At 35.3% G+C, this 19,210-nt stretch overlaps 1 protein-coding gene across 1 annotated transcript in view; it reads left to right on the top strand.

Moving 5' to 3' along the window:
* Positions 1-149: 149 nt before the first annotated feature.
* The window catches only part of LOC135681073 (uncharacterized), a 37,731-nt gene continuing 18,670 nt past the window's right edge, over positions 150-19,210 (top strand). Inside the window, exons 1-24 of the mRNA XM_065195360.2 lie at positions 150-3,018; positions 3,629-3,898; positions 4,531-4,609; positions 5,022-5,199; positions 5,848-5,907; positions 6,479-6,583; positions 7,696-7,842; positions 8,653-8,715; positions 9,044-9,158; positions 9,498-9,610; positions 9,713-9,735; positions 10,091-10,359; positions 11,098-11,273; positions 11,627-11,769; positions 12,446-12,688; positions 13,162-13,278; positions 13,881-13,980; positions 14,502-14,580; positions 14,956-15,086; positions 15,430-15,551; positions 16,275-16,511; positions 17,274-17,387; positions 17,990-18,157; positions 18,621-18,769. Coding sequence (XP_065051432.2) covers positions 2,580-3,018; positions 3,629-3,898; positions 4,531-4,609; positions 5,022-5,199; positions 5,848-5,907; positions 6,479-6,583; positions 7,696-7,842; positions 8,653-8,715; positions 9,044-9,158; positions 9,498-9,610; positions 9,713-9,735; positions 10,091-10,359; positions 11,098-11,273; positions 11,627-11,769; positions 12,446-12,688; positions 13,162-13,278; positions 13,881-13,980; positions 14,502-14,580; positions 14,956-15,086; positions 15,430-15,551; positions 16,275-16,511; positions 17,274-17,387; positions 17,990-18,157; positions 18,621-18,769 — 3,640 coding nt within the window. The 5' untranslated portion in view covers positions 150-2,579. The remainder of the gene's footprint in view (positions 3,019-3,628; positions 3,899-4,530; positions 4,610-5,021; positions 5,200-5,847; positions 5,908-6,478; positions 6,584-7,695; positions 7,843-8,652; positions 8,716-9,043; positions 9,159-9,497; positions 9,611-9,712; positions 9,736-10,090; positions 10,360-11,097; positions 11,274-11,626; positions 11,770-12,445; positions 12,689-13,161; positions 13,279-13,880; positions 13,981-14,501; positions 14,581-14,955; positions 15,087-15,429; positions 15,552-16,274; positions 16,512-17,273; positions 17,388-17,989; positions 18,158-18,620; positions 18,770-19,210) is intronic.

The following is a 19,210-nucleotide window of genomic DNA, read 5'->3' as shown; positions in this document are numbered from 1 at the left end:
CGGGAAGAATTGTTTTTTATGTCAAGAAGAATAAACAACGAGGAGGTAATGAGAACTTGGCTTTGGAAATTTAGCCAATGTTTCGTCTGTTACCATTGCTTCTTGATCATGTTTGTGTGATCCTTTAGGTTCTGCTGTAAAAGATTTAAAATCTTCACCGACCATTTGTTTTTTGCCTTCTGAGTTGAGGATGTGAAAGCTGAATTAATAATGATATGTTTGCATCTAGACCGATAAATGTATGAATTATGCTTCAAAAAACGCCACTTTGAATCAACCTTTCATTCAAATTTCAAACAAACTTGCAAAACCAACTTGACAAACCAGCCTGAACAGTAATTTGTTTATTTTCATTGACATCTGCCTTTTAGTGAAATCTTTGGAAGCTTCATTTGGTGTTACATCGACCAAAGTCGACCTTTATCTACTGCCCAGGCTAGTCCAGATCTACCCCATTTGTAACTTACACCTTCTATAACTACTCTCCAGGCTGTTTTTCAGTGCTTGCTGTATTCCAAATTGACTCACTGAGTAATATTCAATGTTGCTTGGTGCATTCCTAGGTTAAAAAACACTAGCAAGTTGTAGAAATTGATAATTCCTGGGGATCTGTTTGGCTCCCTACCCCATTGCTATTCATCTCTTAGCCCCAACCCTTATGTCTGTCAACGTTTACATGGAGTGCTAGAACTGTAGAGGAGATGCTACCCTAGAATCTTTTTTCTACGACCGAATATCAGAATATACCTACATTTTAACCACATATTCACGCAGTTCATTGGCTATTGCAATGCAAAGTCAGTAACATAATTGAAGAGTATTTATTTTGCTGATAAAAGTCAATGAATATGCGATGTTTTATTAAATATCTAGTTTACACATCCTGATTTTGTATAAACAGAATGCTAACCATCTTGAGATACCAAGTTTTTAGGCAAGAGGTGACGTCATTTGATTTTGCTCATTAACTACCCATCAACGCAAGCTAGTCATTCTGAACCTTTCTTCTCACAGCATTTCTGTGGTAATCTTGTTATTTTCTATTACCCTGAATGCTCTTCAGTTTATTTTCTATTACCCTGAATGCTCTTCAGTTTATTTTCTATTACCCTGAATGCTCTTCAATTTCACTTTGAAACATCTGGCAACGCAATGGTATTAAAAGATTCTAGTTAACTATGACTGTATCCAATTAGCCATTTATCTGTACTAACCAACCACCAGTCCTGAATATTAATGAATATTTACCACAGTTTTGAAAAAATTATAAATTTTTTACCAAATCGTAATTAATTTACTTCGATTGCGTGTGACTGCTAACTAAAGCAAATATATTACTTTTCTTTCTTTTGCCCAAGAAAGCGAAACTCATATCCATGTGTCATATTCTTAAGAGAGCATTCACTGACCCTGGGTGACCTGTGATTCGCTTAAGTAGTCAAAAACCTCCTCGACGAGTATGACACGAAATTAATCAGATTATCTAGACCGGATTCTTCAGCTTCGCCGCGTTAAGTTTTATAGGAATGGTATCTTATTAAATCCTGCTTTGTGCAAATCTCATAACGGCCTTCCGTTGAAGCAATAGCCTGCGCGACTGGTTTTCAAAGAGGCAAGCTAAGTTGAATGAAAATTTAGGCTATTATCTCTAAGTAGAAAAATTCTACTGGAAGAAAAGCCCTAAATTTACCATTCAGTTGAATTCATCTCAAGAAAAACCAGTATAGTATGCGCGCAAGCTGCAACAGCAATAGATATCGTCAAGTAAAGAACGTTACATTGAAAGACGTCTTTCCAATGCATGTTTAATCCAATAACATCACGAATAGGGCACTCGATTCTTGGTACCTAGAGACGAACATGGAATAAAATGTGTTCCCCTGTCAAGAATATCTTTGTATGAATCTTATTTTTCAGATCCTTATAGGCTAGTGTACAGAGATTGTTTCTGCAGTACCTTTAGGTACTTTGAATGTTTTTTACAAACGGTTTGCGGATGTCGGATCTCTTTAGGGTAAAAACATTACTACTGGCTCAACTTATTCATTAATGTCTGAATTGTGTTTTCACCCCTTTCTCTTTCTATGCTATTTCTAGATACTTATGTTCTTTCTATCATTTGCCATGCCCATTGTTGAACCTTTAAAGTGCTTTAAGTTTAAAATGTATTGTTTAAATGCGGGTCTAGCGACATACGGCCTAACCGACCTTGAATCATGATTAATGATTCTTGTTTTTAAATTAGGCCCGTCGGAACCGTGGTATATTTTCTTTATAATAGTGTACTAAGTGAAAAGGTATACAATGGGCAGCTCCCTATTTCGTTCCAACGGCACTGAAAATTCACAAAAGTTACCAAGTTACCTAAATATCATTTGCCGTATAACACTCGGGATCTCATCAAATCATTGGCTTAAAATGCTAGTGACCGAAAACATGATCTTGAATCAAGTTACGCAATTATCTTGTCACGTGACATTGTTTTAATCTGACGCTATATTAGCTGTGGTCTTAACGTATCTCCCGAGGAAGAACATTCGTCAAAACCGATTGGAAAAACTCATGGCTTAGCAAGCAGAATGCCGAAAAATACTGTGTATGATATCTGCGCCACAGTAATGAGCGGAGATAGCCGAAGCAAAGACTGTGAATGGATTTCCAACTCATGGGGAGGCGTGGTTACAGTTTCAACTCTTTTGTCCTTGTTGACAAGCTCATTCTTGGCGGCGTTCAATTCATCGTATGCTTCTCTATCTATCATTTTATACATATGCGACTTGATCTATTTCATCGAAACAGCTTGTAAAGTTCTTAGATGTCTTCGGTTAACAAAAGAGGAAGCTTCTTGCAAGAAACTGACGCTGAGGTGGTGGCTCATGTTTTTATTCGATGTCTTTTCGCTTCTGCCGCTAGAGTTATTCGCTTTTGGAAAGACAACAGCTACCCCTTGGCTTCATAAATCCCGGATGTATCGGCTCAACCGTATAGTCCGGTTCTATAAATTGTTCACTTATGTTGGTAAGTCAACCATTATTTGAGAAGCTCTTGTTCTTAAGTTTTATGCTCTCTTTTACACCTTTGTGTGAGGATAGGATGGCTACATTACAACGGTCCAGTGTCCCAGTCCCTGATACGACCAAACGTAACTTAGAGTGAAGAGAATTACAAGCCCTTTTTAATTCTAAGCATATGAATCAGAAGGGAAGGACCAAGACACTTGTCTGAGAACTATTTCTCCAGAAAGGTTTAGAAGGGCCAGCTTCAATGTTAACTACGATAAATTTCAATTTCATGATTTTTGTGAATGCGTGTTTTTAATTTGGGTACAGCACTTTAAAGGTAGATGACTTAGAGAAAAACTGATATTGTAAGTGATCAAACAATTATGCAATTTTTTTAGCCTGACCGATTACTTTAAACATGATTGACAGGAAAGTTTTGCTAACCTTAGTCATTATCCAACGTTCATACCCTAAGGAGTGTCAGAGTTTTCCTTTCTCGTGGTATCGCTAAACATGTTTAATCGTAGATTTTGGGGCATTATAAAAATTATCCTTTTCACCTTTATCGTTCATATTTTTTATGTAAAAATTCAATTATAAGAATTTGCCAACTTTATATGTGACAGGACACTTGGAAGAGAAGCTTGGTGCAAACTTGAAGTTGATCAGAACTTTAAAGCATCTGCTGGTGGGTTTTGCCATTATACATCTAATGGCATGTGGCTGGTATTACATCGCATGTGACAATCAAGGTGTACCAGATGCCATGTGCCCAGGAAAATTGTCTTGGGCTACAGCTGGCTCAATGTCGTTGCATCCCCAAAAGATTCCAGATATGGATGATCACGAAGAGGAAGAAGGAAAAAAAGAAGAAGGGAAACATAAAGAAAATGTCAGTAAGTATAACGTTTGTTGGTATTTTAGGTTTTGATCGCAAAAATCTTTCCTAATAAAGTTTCCTCCTGCATTACAGCGAATTACCTTTGGGACTTGCCGATCACTGTGAATCCTTCGTAACTTTTTACCGTCATAGAATCAACATCATATTCACTAGGACCATGAAAATTGCTGGTACAATACAATAGGCTGGCCTTCAATTTCGGATCAGTTCGGGTTCCGACCTAACAGCGTCAGCAAGACCACATTTATGAACCGCGGAGAAGGGGGTTGGGGAGGCTATATCCCTCCCCCATTTTTTGCCAAAAATGCAAAAAATTTATCAATTCAAGCCAATTTAGCTTTAACCCCCTCCACTTTTTTAGCTCTCCCCCCCCCCCCCCCAACTTTTGTTAACGCTCCGCGACGCCTGACACTCTCAACTCCTATAACTTGGTTTGATCAAATGTCTACCTTCGGAAAATGTCGACCTACTTAAAAGTCTAATTTCGCCTAAGCTGAAGTATGCTTCGTCTGATCTGACTTTCGTAAGATTTCCCGTGTTATCTCGTTCGGCTTGTCGTTATTGGAAAATACACATCTTACAATTTTTTAGCAAAATAAATTCAAGCAAAATATTGCTTTTGTACAGAATCCGTGAAGCCCAAGTCTGCATTTGACATGTATATGACCTGTTTATACTGGGCAGCAAACACCGCAACTTCCACAGGGTGAGTCCTCCTTTTGTGTTTATTTTGACTTTTCTACTCAATAACTCATAATACTTATAAAGTACCAAAGTGTGACGACATAAAAAATTATTTGTGTAGAATTTCTTAACTTTGAACTCATAATCTGAAATAACAGCACAAGTAACGCTCAATAAAGAAAATCCAACAAATATACTTAAAACTGGGTGTGACATGGTCAATAAAAGTTTTAAGATTATCTATCGGATTAATGTTATTCTGGTCTGGTTTTTTAGGAAGTGGTTATTAGAATATGCAAAATAAAAACTAAAATGCACATTATTTTGGTAACTTCTCAATTTAACATTTGCCATCACTTAAATTGCTTATAATCAGAACAAGTCGACTGCTGATAAACTGGATATTTATTTACAATGATTTGATGCATCTTTAGGTACGGAGATATTCATGCTGTTAGTTTCGTCGAGAAATGGTTTTCAATCATTGGCATGATGGTCAGTATCGTTTTCTTTTTTGGTTCATTATTGGGTGATATTGCTTCTTCGATGACAAACTCTGACGTGAAAAGAGCAAGTTACAAACACAAACTCAATGCTGTCATTAACCAACTGGTATGTTACTTTTTAATGCAATGTGCAATAACACTATAATTGTAAATTGGGTAGTATTTTTCAGTACATGTCTACGTTTCAGTGGACATTTCTTGCCCTGGTGCATGTGCTATATTTGACAATATCTCGTTATTGACATTTCTGGAGCTTTTGTGGTACGCGATCTGTTCCCTGGTCAATACGCTATATGAGACAAAGTCCCGTTCCTTATATTCCTGGTATGTTAAAATGTCCGTGAACGTCTGTGACCAGGGTCATAGCTACTATAGTTCTTGGGGAGCTAGTATCTCCCTAAAATAATATAAATCCTTGATTTCGAATAAAAATACCCTATGTTTCTTTTCTTCTTCTAACGGCACTGTCTCTGTATCACGTTGTTCAAATGCTTTTGACCCCTCTCGCTTTATCCAGTGGGTCCCCTGGCAATCCTCTTGATTCGAAATTGCCCCCAGTGACGACATGTAAAAAAGTCAAGCAAAGTTGTAGTTTTTACTTTAGTTTACTTATGCTCACATGCAGTGGAATTTCTAACAACGTTTGTGAAATCTAACAGCTGGTCGACCGTGTTAACTCTGAATTCATTTTTGCAATCAGCTAAAAACACTTGGCTTCCAGCGTTTAATTCCTTTTTATTCATATTTCCTTTAGCGACAAAAAAATATTTGCAACTCAACAAGAGAGATCATATATGGATTTTATGAGCACATGGTAAACTAAATACTTTCTTTTTCAATGCCAAAATGTACGTTTTGAGTATTGTTGGCAAAACTTTTGTAAGTAACTGTTACGTATTGAAACCAGAATGGTGGACGAATTTTCATTAGACAAAACTAGTTCGAGGCTAAGTGTACAATTTTTGATGTTGGAAAGATAATTATTTGGCGACGCCCTGATGATCCTAGGGCTCCTCCATAATCTCCATGTAAATCACTAAAAACGGGAACTCTTCGTAGGATTCTTATAAAACTTGTGGTTTGATGCTTCTAATAACTACAAAGCGACATAGATGTGTTGGTGAATTGTCATATAGTTTAATTGTTGCTTTTTTTATTTATTAAGACTATAAAATATGCTCATATTCAGACAAATTCCAAAAAACTCTCCCTTCTGAAACTTAACATATCTGGTTCACTACCAAGACACATGAGCCAGCCCCGCCCCCTTGCAATGTTTTCATGCCCCCCCCCCCACCCCTTGCAATGTTTTCATGTCACTTATGCCCAAGTTATTGTTTTGGTCATTTGCTAAAGATCTGACGTAAATCATCTATTTTACATAGTGGAACACAAACAGACCTGTTGGAGATGAAAACTTTCTTGAAGAGCTACCAACAGCATTCCAATCAGAGCTTTTGCTTAATGTCAACAGACACGTTCTCCAAAAGGTCTGCTACACACAATTTTTATCTAAACTTGTTTATTAGGGTATAAGTTCCTTACAAATATTCAATCAGAGTTTGGTTATTAACCTTTTTTCTTTGTAATATAGAACATGGAATGCTACTAGAGTTTCAATTATTGGTTGGTTTCAACTAAATTGCTAGAAATCATGAAGTAATAGTTTCTGTGCGCTGTAATGGTATTTTCGCTTCGAATTGATCGAGCATTCAGTTACTGAGTAAAAAAACAAGAATCGGAAGGGAGAATCGTATAATTAAGTCAATCTGTATGCATCTTCATAATTTTATATTTATCTGATCGCTTAAACAATGAAGTAAGATAACAATAATGATTTATTTATCTACAATTGGCAACTTTAATAGCAGATATGTTTTTTTTATCAACTGTTCGTCAACTAAATAATTAAAAAACTTCTTACGATTCTAAAATCAATACATATTTAAAAAAATATAGAATACATTTTAACTGAAATATAAATTGAGGTTTCCAATAAATACCTTACAAAGACGGCAGGTGCATTTGTCTTTGGTCCAGTTCAACCCTGAAAGATTTCCAGGGTGCAGGAATCTGTAAATTCTCTTGGCAATGTTTGCCAGGTGCCAAGGTTATGAGTAGTTGTATTCGCCTTTGGTAACAGAGGAACTTCGCTGTTTCTGAGATTGTAAATGTTTTTTTTTCGTCAAAAAATATTATTCATAAGGGCTGGACTCAATCTGTTTTAAATCCCATATATCTTTATCGTAAGTAACTGCAGTTTTTTCTGTGAACTGTTGCTAAGTTATCTTTGGCTAGACATTAAAAAAACAGTTATGTCTTTATATGCAAGTTGCAGAGCCCGTTCATAATTTTTTTACTCGATTGTTTGTGCTTTTATCATGAAACATCCAATTTAAAGGACAATATCGCTTTATAATCTAGATGGTAGTTTGATCAAATACAATTTTTTTAAACAAGGTACTTCTGATTTCTGTGCTTTTACCGTCATTTTACCCGACCAAACCATATTTTTACTGTGTGCTTTTGCAAAGTTCTTAAATTTATAGTTGAAAATTATTGCACACTTTCTCAGTGATGGGCTCACCGTTTTTTCTTTTAGGTACCTCTTTTCGAGAATACATCAAGCAGTTTTAAAAGGATGCTGTCCCCATACATCAAATCGAGTATTTATTTCCCTGGACAGAATATTTTCAAGGAACATGATATTGGACACACACTGTTTTACATTCGTCGTGGAGAAGTCGAGGTACTTCATTAGCTTACGATCATAGCTTTTGGTGTTATCTGAGATGGTACTTTTTGTGCTATCCAATGTTACACTATTTGAAATATTTTGTTTTTTCATATCATGTCCTTTGCGTTATTTTTGCTATTTTTTTGTAAAGAATGCAAAATATTCCCACACAATTCTTTTGTATTTCATGATAAACGTGGTCGCTAATAGAGTTGTCAAGTGATGACGTCACAAAAATATACTTTTAGAAGTTTTGAAATGTTTTCCCATAATCTGAAAGAGCATCATGAAATATGTCTAAATCTGCAAAATCAGTCATAGTTATTACGAATTGGCTGAGATAAGACCAGGTTAGCACAAGCCTCATTAAACCTCAGTAATTTGGTCTCAGTTCATAACTTTATGAACTGAGCCAAAATAACAATAATCCGTTAGCAAACTTCAAATATTCTTTTGGCCATAGCTCACCCAATTTTTGATGAATTTAACTGATTTTGCATATATGGGAATATTCTATGGTGTTCTTTCATGTTGGGTGAACAAAATTGCAAAATTCTTAAAATAGTTTTTTGTGACGTCACACTTGAGAACTCTCTGCCTGACAGCAGATGTGACTTTTGAGATGAATGTGGTCAGGGAACCAATGCCCTTGATAGTTATTGCCTTAGCATGGTGAGAATAGGTTCATTAACGCAATTCGCTTAATCAATAAGATACCCTCTCTAGTTTCTTTAAATTCTTAAGTTTATGTTTTCAGGAGGTCTTTCAAATTTTCAGTTCTTTCGTATTCAAACCTTGTTTTATTTTTTCAATAACGACTAGGTTTTCAAGGATGGCAAAGCTAACCCGATAAAAAGACTAAAGGAAGGCTCATTTTTTGGTGAAGTGAGTAAAGATTTTGTTTTCATTGCAGTTAGTATTCGATTGCAGCAATCCCTCCTGGAATGCTCTCGAACAATATTATCAAAAATATAACTTTATTAGAGCAATCCAATTAACAACCTCTAGATTCTACTTGAAGTTTTTTGGCAACATTACTTCCCTTGACTTGCTGAAGCTCAAACCATAAAATGTGTAGGACATATTTAGTACGAGGCAGTGATTGTCTGATGCTTGATTTTACCAGGCTTGCAATGTAACAATCTTGATTTCATTGCAGCTTTACTAAAGAAATATTTTAGGTTAACGATGAATTTCATGTATCTTCCATCAGATTTCTGCTCTTATGTACGTCCCAAGAACGGCTACAACAACTGCTGCCGAATACTGCGACATTTTGAGCCTCGATAAACAAGACCTCAGCGATGTATTGCGCCATTTTCCTGAAGGTATCTTATTTTTTGAACAACAGTTCTTTTCATAAATTCTTTAACAGCAATTATTTTGCATCGTTTTTACTTTTTTCATTCATCACACGTGTACCATTAATCATGAATCATTTTAAAGCCTTTATGTTGATCTATGTTTAATTGGAAGTTCTTTCTTTTTCTTACCATTCAAGTTTTTACTTCTCTTTTTTTATTTACTTTTCTGCTACATTAAAGAACAACGATCTTTGCCATAGGTGCATCTCTAATAAGATTGATTTCATGTTAAAAATGTTTTTGAAGCCAACTACCTATATTTTTGAAGTCCAGCAATTGTTTCTGCTTTTTATCTTGATTTAGAACAAGCGATTTTGGAATCTGTTATTGAGAAAAGGTATGAAAACGCAGAATTCAGGAATGTCAAAAGAAAAGTTTTTGATTCAAATGGAGAAGAACCTCCGAAAGTTTCGGCGGTAAGGATTTATTCTGTTATATTTTACTCCATTTTCGTCTTTATATCGTTGGCAAAGCTCTTCAATATCAGGTTTATTTTTTGATAAATGGTTTTTTTGTAGGAAAAAAGACCGTCCTTTTGCAGGTTTGTTCCTTAAAGACGTACTTCAATTGCACTTTTTATATTCCCATTCTAAAGATTTTGTATTTAAACTTAAATTAGAGGCTCTTTTATACTCTATGTCTTCTAACACAATGTCTGACCTACGCTTGAAATATGAAAGATTTGAAGAGGGAGCTCACCAATAAACGCTTGAAGCAGTAAACTTTCCACATGCATCCATTTGATGCAGCTGATCGTAACGTTATCATTTCATAAAGAAACGATGATAGAAAAGCACATTTTCGAAATATATATTTTTGTCGCACGACGTTATTAGCTCTTTATAGCACACAATTAGTGGTACGTTAGTTTTTTAGCTACTACTCTACCTTTTCAGATTTGGATTTTTGCAGCTTTTCGATGGTTCGATTGTCTTTGCTTTTTCGAAAATATATGCACAGTGGAGGTGCTTGATATTCGCGTTCACGGCAGCATTTGTAATCATCCATACTTCAATAGCCTCGTTTGAAGTAACATTTGATCGTTTTGGATATGGTGAAAGTGTCTTTCTTAAGTGCCTGTTTGCATTTTGGTATATATATGACGCATTGCTGGTTGCCGATGTTTATGTGAGCTCAAGAGCTGCCTTAGAGCATCCCGAAAAAGGTATTGTCAATGAATTATTGTTTGAAATGGGAAGTAATCTTTCAAATAAAGAATGGGGTACTATAACCTTCTACTTGTTAATTTCAAAATGTCTTTTAAGGTGGACATTACGAATCCGGATAAAAAAATGTTTTGCTGGATGTCATATTGACTGGAGAGCGTTCTCTGTCAATGGGCGACCTGTAATTCATTAATATAGTCTATAAGAACTCCTCGACATGTACAACACGAGATTTCCTGGATCTTCCTATCCGGATTTGTTAGTTCTACTATCCTTTAGAACGAAAATTTCTAGTTGAACTCACGGATAACTTTTAGGGCTCTTATAGCAGCTCAAGCAGTTGTTTACCTTCTGACTATTTCACTATATAATAACAAAAGTTGGAGGGGTTTTAAAAAACGACAAAAACCAGCTTTTAAATTGTTTACCCAAACCCTTGTTATATCTTTTGATGCTTAAAATTTAAGTAATTTTGGTAATTAGCGGTGGAGATTTGAAATGAGTTGTTTCGCATTAAGGCCTTTGAATGAGGCTTAAAATATGTTCAGAAGTGAAGACCATATTCATCCTATTCGCATTCCTGTTTATCTAAATTTTATCGCATTAATTGTGACATAGACATTTGCCAGAGGAATAGGCAAAAGTATAAGTATTGCTGCAAAAATTAACATATTTTAAATAGCTACATTTTTACATACATTTTTTTGAAATTTAGAAATTTTCTTTCACCAAAACAGGTTTCGTCAGTGATCTTCAGGAAATTAAAAAAATGCGTGTGAAAACTGTTCGTTTCTGGATTGACGTAATGTCGGTTCTTCCAATCGAGATATTTGCATTTTATTATACATCGTCGCGAGAAAGATGGTACGCCGCCACATTTCTCAGATCAAACCGCCTTATCAGAATCTATCACGTACGTATGCGACCATGATACTAGCAATCATTATATTTCATTGTTTTTTTTTATATGGGTACCTCATCAGCGTTAAAGAAACACGTTTGTGTATAAACTGTTATAACTCCTTCCCGCTCAAAAACATTTATAATTGCCTTGCAATCATGCTTTGCTACACTAGGTATCTTTGAAAAGCATTGGTTTCTTCCCCCAAAGTAGAGAAGCTTCTATTTACAGTGCATAGTTCAGATCTAGGAATATATAAAAAAATTCTTTAAAGTAGACATTATAGGCTCAGACTGGATGACGTCATTGAGGAAATACGAATAATCACTTAAAAATTTTAAATATTTCCCCGTCCATTTTTCTAGATTCCAGAATACTTCTCGGATTTGGAGAAGGACATAACAAACAGTATTTCGAAAATCAGGACCTTCATGCTCCTATTTTACATATTCCTAATAACCCATTTGACAAGTTGTGTTTGGTATCTGCAAGCGTGTTTTGGCTCAAGGTAAGCTGTAATGGACGTAATTACATATAGCCCATATTTCTTCAAAAGTAACAGGGTTTTACTAGGCAATAATACTAGTCGATACGTTTTAAGACTTGCATAGATATTTCTAAATGAAATGGAAATTGAAAAATTGTTATGGCGATATTTTGTATATTAATTCCCTTATTCAATTTGATACCAAGAATTGAATCAAGCTACATTCAGTGCCTAAATCAACTAACTAACTAGAGGGGTGATTGCCCCTTTAGCCCCGGTGATTTTCCATTTTTTAAAATAGTAGGATATTGTCCTTCTCTTTATAAAAGCAAATGCTTACCCCTGCAAATAATTTTGATAGAGTACGTAGAGACGCCAGAGCGACCAAGTGGGAAGGGGGGGCGGGTTTCAGGGCACTTTGCTCCCTTGCCCCTTCTATCAAAGTGTAAGTGGGGCAGTTGTCTCCCCCGTACTCCTCTCTCCGGTTTCCCTGGATGTACGCTTATTCCTTCAAGTTTATGTATCTCTATTTCACTAGATAAAAGAACTGTAAGGAAGGTTGTGAGAGGTTTCCTTTTTCAGTGCGAATAAATAAAAGCACCTTGAAGGTCAGGAGGCTGTGAACATTTTTTATGGTAATGCCTCGATATTAGAACTGATTGCATTTATAACTTTGTTTATTACTTTTTACTTACAGATGCTCAACAAACAGCTGGGCACACAAGGCACAAATTGACGGAACTTTGTCCGCAGTAAACTACTACATAACATCTTTGTACTGGTCTTGTGCTACTATGACGTCATCAGGCTATGGTGACATTAGTGCAGTTTCAAAAGGAGACGAAGTTGTCGTTGTTTTTGTGTTGGTAATTGGGCTCCTGCTCTATGGCTACTGCCTTTGCAGCATCGCAGCAACGTTGAATAACTTGAGTGCCCCAAAGTTAGTACAGAGTATTGAATTAGATGAATTTCAATTGTTCATACGCAAATTATTTTGATTGCATTCAATTGTTGTTAACCAATCACTTTGCAACCTGAAAACGAGTAAGAAACTGTTCATGAATCCTGAGAGAGAATCCACCCTTGCAAAACGTACATACTTTTCACCAAAGGGAATTATTGATAGAGTTTCTTTAGACAAAGCAATAGCATTTTCACCAGAGATCAAACTTGAAATTTGATTTATAATATTTCAAATTATAATAACATTATAATTTGATTTCTAGTGAGTGATCTGCCTTTGATTGATATCAAGTTCATAATTTGCTACGAAGTTCTAAGCAAGATGAAGTTCGCGGCAGTGAACCACTAACACATAGAAAACTCTGAAAATTGTGTTTGCACATTCCCATTAACCTAAACATATGATCTTAAACTGTACTTTGATATGGAATCCACGTTTTCTGTTTTAAGAGTTGGTTTCACTGAGCATGTTTATGCTGTGACCAAATTCATGAAAGATTTGAAGGTGTCCAATGTTGTTATAAAGGATGTCGAAAGTTATCTTTCTACGTTATGGAGAACGCATAAGTAAGTAGTTTCTTGTTGTTGCCTTATTTATTTCTGGGCTTGCGAAACCGGGAACCGTGGTACTCCTTCCCCCCTACCATTTTTCTGTAGAGCAAAGTTAACATTTTTAGGCAAAGAAAGAAGACATTTAGTATACCATTTTGTAAGCTATTGTGATAAATTTTCTGTAATAAATTTGCCATTAGCATAAAGTTCGTCCATATCTCTTTACCATTTGGATATTTACAAGACTTGGAAAGACTAGAACACGGGATATTGATCGAAGAAGCTTGAAGACATTTCCACGAATAAACAGTTTCTGGCCATCCCTAGAATACCATGTTACCAAACCATTCCCCTAATTAACCCTTCCACATTTTGGCCTCCCACTTTTCGCCGGTTTTATAAGCCGGAATTTACAATGCACATGCACATCAAAGTCGTTGCGAAGGCCATCAATGACGGTAGATAGATTGTCGTTTTATTCAACTCTTGTTTAAATCTAAATTCAGCCCCTTCTAAAAAGTCTAAAATCTAAGATCTTAAATATATCTAATTCAAATTCGCTTCTTGGGTCTCTTTTCCACATCAATACCATTTCATTTAGATATGTTTTTATGAAGGGGGCTCTCAATGCCTGGGCAAGCATCTTTGATGGGTGATATGCCATTGTCTTTGCAACAAGATGTTGCATATGAAGAAATGAAGGAAATCATTCAAGACGTATGTAACCTTATTTTGTGGACTCATTCTTGTGGCTCTATCTTATTCATGCATTACTGCCTTAAATCGTCAATAACTCGAAATATATGAGATCTCGATCAAAAACGACTCCTTCATAACTAGCACGTCCCCTAGGTTCTGTATGGAACACTTTCCACCTTGTACAGATCAAAAGTCTGGAATGAAATAGAAGAGGGAGTCAAGCTAGCCCCTCTCTTTCTACTTTTAAATGTAGATTTAGCAATTTTTGTCACGGCCTCCTGAAAAACAGCCACTCTATGTTGATGGGACAGCCGTGTTTAAAGAATTTAAACTGAAATGAGAATAAAAACACAGAAGCTGTTTATACTCAATTAATTGCTTTATCTTTGCATATACACCTTTTATTGTAACAAATTATTTTTTGCAAGATAATCTATCAGGCTGTTTATTTTCTTAGCATTTTTACACAGTTGTAACTTTGTTTGGTGCTCAGAAAAACGTTTACTAACGTCTATTTTGGATTAATTTTTTTGTACCAGGTTCCAATCTTTAGAGACACCGAGAAACGTTTCCAAAAAATGGTTGCTCTGTCTGCAAAGAGTACCCTTTTTAAACCAGGTTGGTGATGTTCTTATTCAAAATTTTAGCAAAAAAGAGAATAATTTGAACTGCTCTCTTTCAGATTCGAATGTATTTCCGACCCTTACTTGTAAGTTGAAAGTTTACAAAATGGCGTACTGTCAGTTTTACCACAAGTATGCGCTATGAGAGTATATTATTTTAATATAAAAGGTTTTAAAGATACTTGGAATATTTTAACACTCAAATAGTTCGTATGCAAACAATATTTTACCTTTGCACTTTTAATGTTTCCGAACTCATTACGAAATTATTATCAAAATCGTGTTTGCAAAAGAATCTTGAAGAAGTTTGTATCGTTAATCATGGAAGATATGAAAGATGAAGTCTTTAACTTTCCACAACATGTTTCAGGGGACACGATTGTTCACATTGGTGATATGTGTCGTGAAATGTATATCGTTCGAAGAGGGACGGCCGAAGTACTTTCATCTGACAAAAGCTGTGTCGTTGAAACTTTTGGCCCTGGAGGCTATTTTGGCGAGGTTTGTTATTGTTATTTGTAATGAGGCTCTTTTTATCTACCAGACATTCTTCCATTATTGTTGTTAATATGTTGTTAATAGTTTCAAAATAGGTTATTATACTAAGACTGTTGATTCAAATTTACCATATGGATAGATATACTGTCTAACAAATTAGATTTAAAACGTCTTCATTTAAAGTGTAAATGATGTTATTTTCAATGACTTGATACAGGATAGCTGGAATAGAATAAAACTAGATTACGTTATTGCAATGTTAATGATTTAAAAAGTTTTTCTTGTGTTAACATTGAAAAGAATTAGATACATGCATTACAGCAAATGTTTGTCATTTGCATTGCAGATTGCCTTACTATATGGGGAAAGTAGCCCAGCAGATGTGCGTGCCAAAACCTATTGTGAAATCGTTTCTATATCTAAATTTGATTTGGACAATATATTGCCCAGTTTTCCAATCATCGCAAAGTAAGTTTCCCATTGAACTATTATTATGTTTCAGTAATTTGAAAATTGAATTAACTTCCACCTTTTAATAGTAAATTGTAACGACGTTTATTATTCCTTTTTAATACCATCATACAAATTAAAAAATCTACTTCTACAAGTTTTAATTCTATTTACACTTCACCGCATAGTGTAATTATATTAAAATAATATCAGGTCAAATTTTCTTAATATCAGGCACAATATATTTGTGCAACTCTAATTTGTGTAAATAATTTTAATTTAAAATAGAAATAGTTAGTGGAACTACTAAAGGCGTAGGTGGTGGGATGTTTGTTAGCAAAGTAGCAAGGCTAAATTAAAGTGATAATCAATAAAGGTGTGCGTGTTGTATGTCGAAAATGAACAAAATTTGATAAAATGCAATAACAACTTTGTACAAGAAATGAATTTTGGTACAACGTTTCGAGCTTGACCTGATGATAAGTTAAAGTGAGCCTGTTTACTTCAGGTTTCAACTTTCGGCTGCTCGAGATAGCGCTTCACCTGTTTAAAACATTGCTACTCTTGACCTTATCAAAACAGTGAAATGATAAGCCTGTTCTCTACTGTTTTTTCGTGTTAAGCATGATAAGAAACGGTTTTTATGTTATGCAACTGTTTATGTCATGTCAGTGAGTACCTTTTCGTTTCGTAATTTGCACTTAGGCCTGGGATTCAAGTTCCTTTGGTTTTGTTTTACAGACAATTGAAGAACATAAGTGAAAATATTGATGTATTAAAAAAGATACAAGCAACTGCTCACGAAGAGGCAAAGAGATCAGCCAAAAAGAAAACTGAAAAGGTCGATGATAAAAGCAAGTTAGAATCAAAGGATAAACATTGGAAAACAATTCACATTAATCCTCTTTATAAGGGAGGCGCACGCAAGATTTCCTTGCCAACAAGATTGACAGTTGATGGGCTGTTGCTCGATACGAGGTATGTTATTAGCTATGACTTATTCGCTATTGGTCGATGCGAGATATGTTATTCGCTATCAGGATGATACGATCACTGAGGAAAACTTTGATAAAATTTCTCATCCTATCATTTTCCAACAAATAATTACCTTGCAAAACAAAAATTGAAGCTATAGTTCTTTAACTCTCTTTCAGGTTATCTGTCAATATTCACGAGTTGTTTAGTAGCAAGCAACGAGAGTGAATAAGAAATATTTTTCTATCCATTTGTCTTTTTGAAATAGCTATACAAAACATCACCCTTCCTCGGAGCTTATAGAGAGCAGCCATGAGCAGAGCAAGCTTCACTTTTCACGTGTTTTTTCCATGTTTATTTCAAATCAATTCTGTTACTTTTCTCATATAATCATCAATTTAAGCTAGATGTGAACATGTTAATTAGCAATGAAGACTGAAATTTTAAGCTATAAGATGCAATGCTTATGTGTCAGGCCTTGAATGTATTACCCCATTTTGTTACCCTCGATAACAATTATGAGCAATAACTAGACCATGTATCGTGCTGAAATTATAATAGATAAGTAGGCAAAATTTTATAAAATGTTTCGTATTTATATTCTCATATTAAGGATTATATTTTCCGTTATAAACCTAGAAGTCTTTTTTGATTTTGCTATTGGATGGTATCGAATAGTTTGTCTGTGTGTATCCGGGAATTCCACACTTATCAACTAATGAAAATGTACCAAATACGTAAAAATGACCATTATTTGTCTTGCAGCATGACCTCAGAATATAGACAGCAAATGATTTCAGAGCTTGACAAGCAGGAAAGAGAACAGTACTATGCAGAATTGAAGCCAATCTTGAAGTTCTTCGCTAAATTTTTGATGAAGTGAGCAATTTATCGTCATTTTAATACCACGAATTGTACAAAAATAGTCAGGTTTTAAAGCTTTTTGGCAGTTTGGTGCCGTCCTTGTTGTTCAATTCCTTGTGCACAAACAGTTAAGATTCCAAATATTCTGATAATTCTCGCTCGAGCAAAGTCAACAAATATACTAAGAGACTCTTTAGATGTAAACAAGGTTTTGCAGAGTGTGGTTGAAGGCAACTTCTTTGTCGACACGAAGCGTAGATAAAGATGTTTTGCTCTATGTATGCATTTAACAAGCTAAAACGACCGTTCTATAACTTTCATCAGACCATTTGGTCATGTTTCTATCGAACATACCGGTAGCCTGTGTGCAGAGTCCAGAAAAGTTGTTAACCTTCCTCCAGACAAAAAACATCCAAGAAGGTAAACCTTCCTCACAAAACAATATAAAATGGGCGCGGCTTGGGTGTGTCATAGCAGCTTCTATTGTTTTTCGTGGACCTTCTTCCGATCAGTGGCCATGTGACCGTAATGTTTTCCTGACTCTGCCTGTGTGTTAAACAATTACAAGACAAATCTCGAACAAATATCGAATTCTTAATGCTCCTTATCCTTTTCAGGCGTACAGTTTCACCGGAACAATCAAAATTGCGGACATGGATTTTTATATCTGTCATTGTATCTTATGTGTACATCATTCTTCTCGGGATCCAGATAGCATTTTTACCGGATGATAAAGCAATGATTGCAATATGTTACTGTTTTGATGCCTTCTTCGTCATAGACTGGTAGGTTCATCGGGCTCATCTAGCAGGTCGTATTGGTTTTAACATGAAAATAATTTTCCATTTGACTTATTCATGCTTGAGCTTAATGCTAATTTTCGTAATTCTTATATACGCTGTTCGCCGAAGCGAAACAGCGATTGATATATAGCTGGAGTTTCATTGCTATATTGAAATGTCATTTCTTCGCAAACCCAAAGTTCGATCAAAATCTGTTGCAAATTTTCTCATTTCTATTTTATGTCTTTTTGACTTGATTCCATTTTCCCTGTGTTAAAGTAGTTAAAAATAGGCCAAAACGCTGATTTAAAGGGATTATTTCAAAAACCCAGTTTCCACTGATCTAGACGGCCTTGCCTTTGCTGCATTCCCCTAGTGACCAGTAAATGGAAACATGCCATAATACTGTGATGCGACAATGATCTATGCTTTCGCAAATACAATGTGTTTGCTTAATTTTTCGCAGCTACCTGAAAATGCACGTTGCATATTACAACAAGAAGGGCATACTTGTTAGTTGCCCGATCAAAACAGCTGGAAAGTACTTGAAGTCGAACTTTTTACTGGATATCTTGCCATTGATTCCCTTTGAAGCTTTCTTTCACACTCATGGAGGTAACTAGCATTTGCTCTTGCTTGGCCCATTTGAAAATTAGAAAGTCTTATTAGTATACCTTGTTGCCATACAATGTATAATTTCATTATCTGAGCAGTTTAAATAGGGGGGTCGAACACTCTTTCTAGGACCTTGTGTGCGTCCGGATCCTTGACTGGCCCTCTCTTGATTGATTGATTGATTGATTGATTGATTGATTGATTGATTGATTGATTGATTGATTGATTGATTGATTGATTGATTGATTGATTGATTGATTGATTGATTGATTGATTGATTGATTGATTGATTGATTGATTGATTGATTGATTGATTGATTGATTGATTGATTGATTGATTGATTGATTGATTGATTGACTTTTTGGCCTGATATATTTACATCCAGATATTGTTGGTATTCGTGTGGAATAATTTTTCAAATATACAAAAGCAATGGCTTT

Source organism: Rhopilema esculentum, chromosome 18 (genome assembly GCF_057945365.1).
Source record: "Rhopilema esculentum isolate cy_ngs chromosome 18, ASM5794536v1, whole genome shotgun sequence".
NCBI classification, from domain to species: domain Eukaryota; kingdom Metazoa; phylum Cnidaria; class Scyphozoa; order Rhizostomeae; family Rhizostomatidae; genus Rhopilema; species Rhopilema esculentum.
The sequence above is the reverse complement of the archived record's forward strand: the minus strand, read 5'-3'. Positions and strand labels throughout refer to the sequence as shown.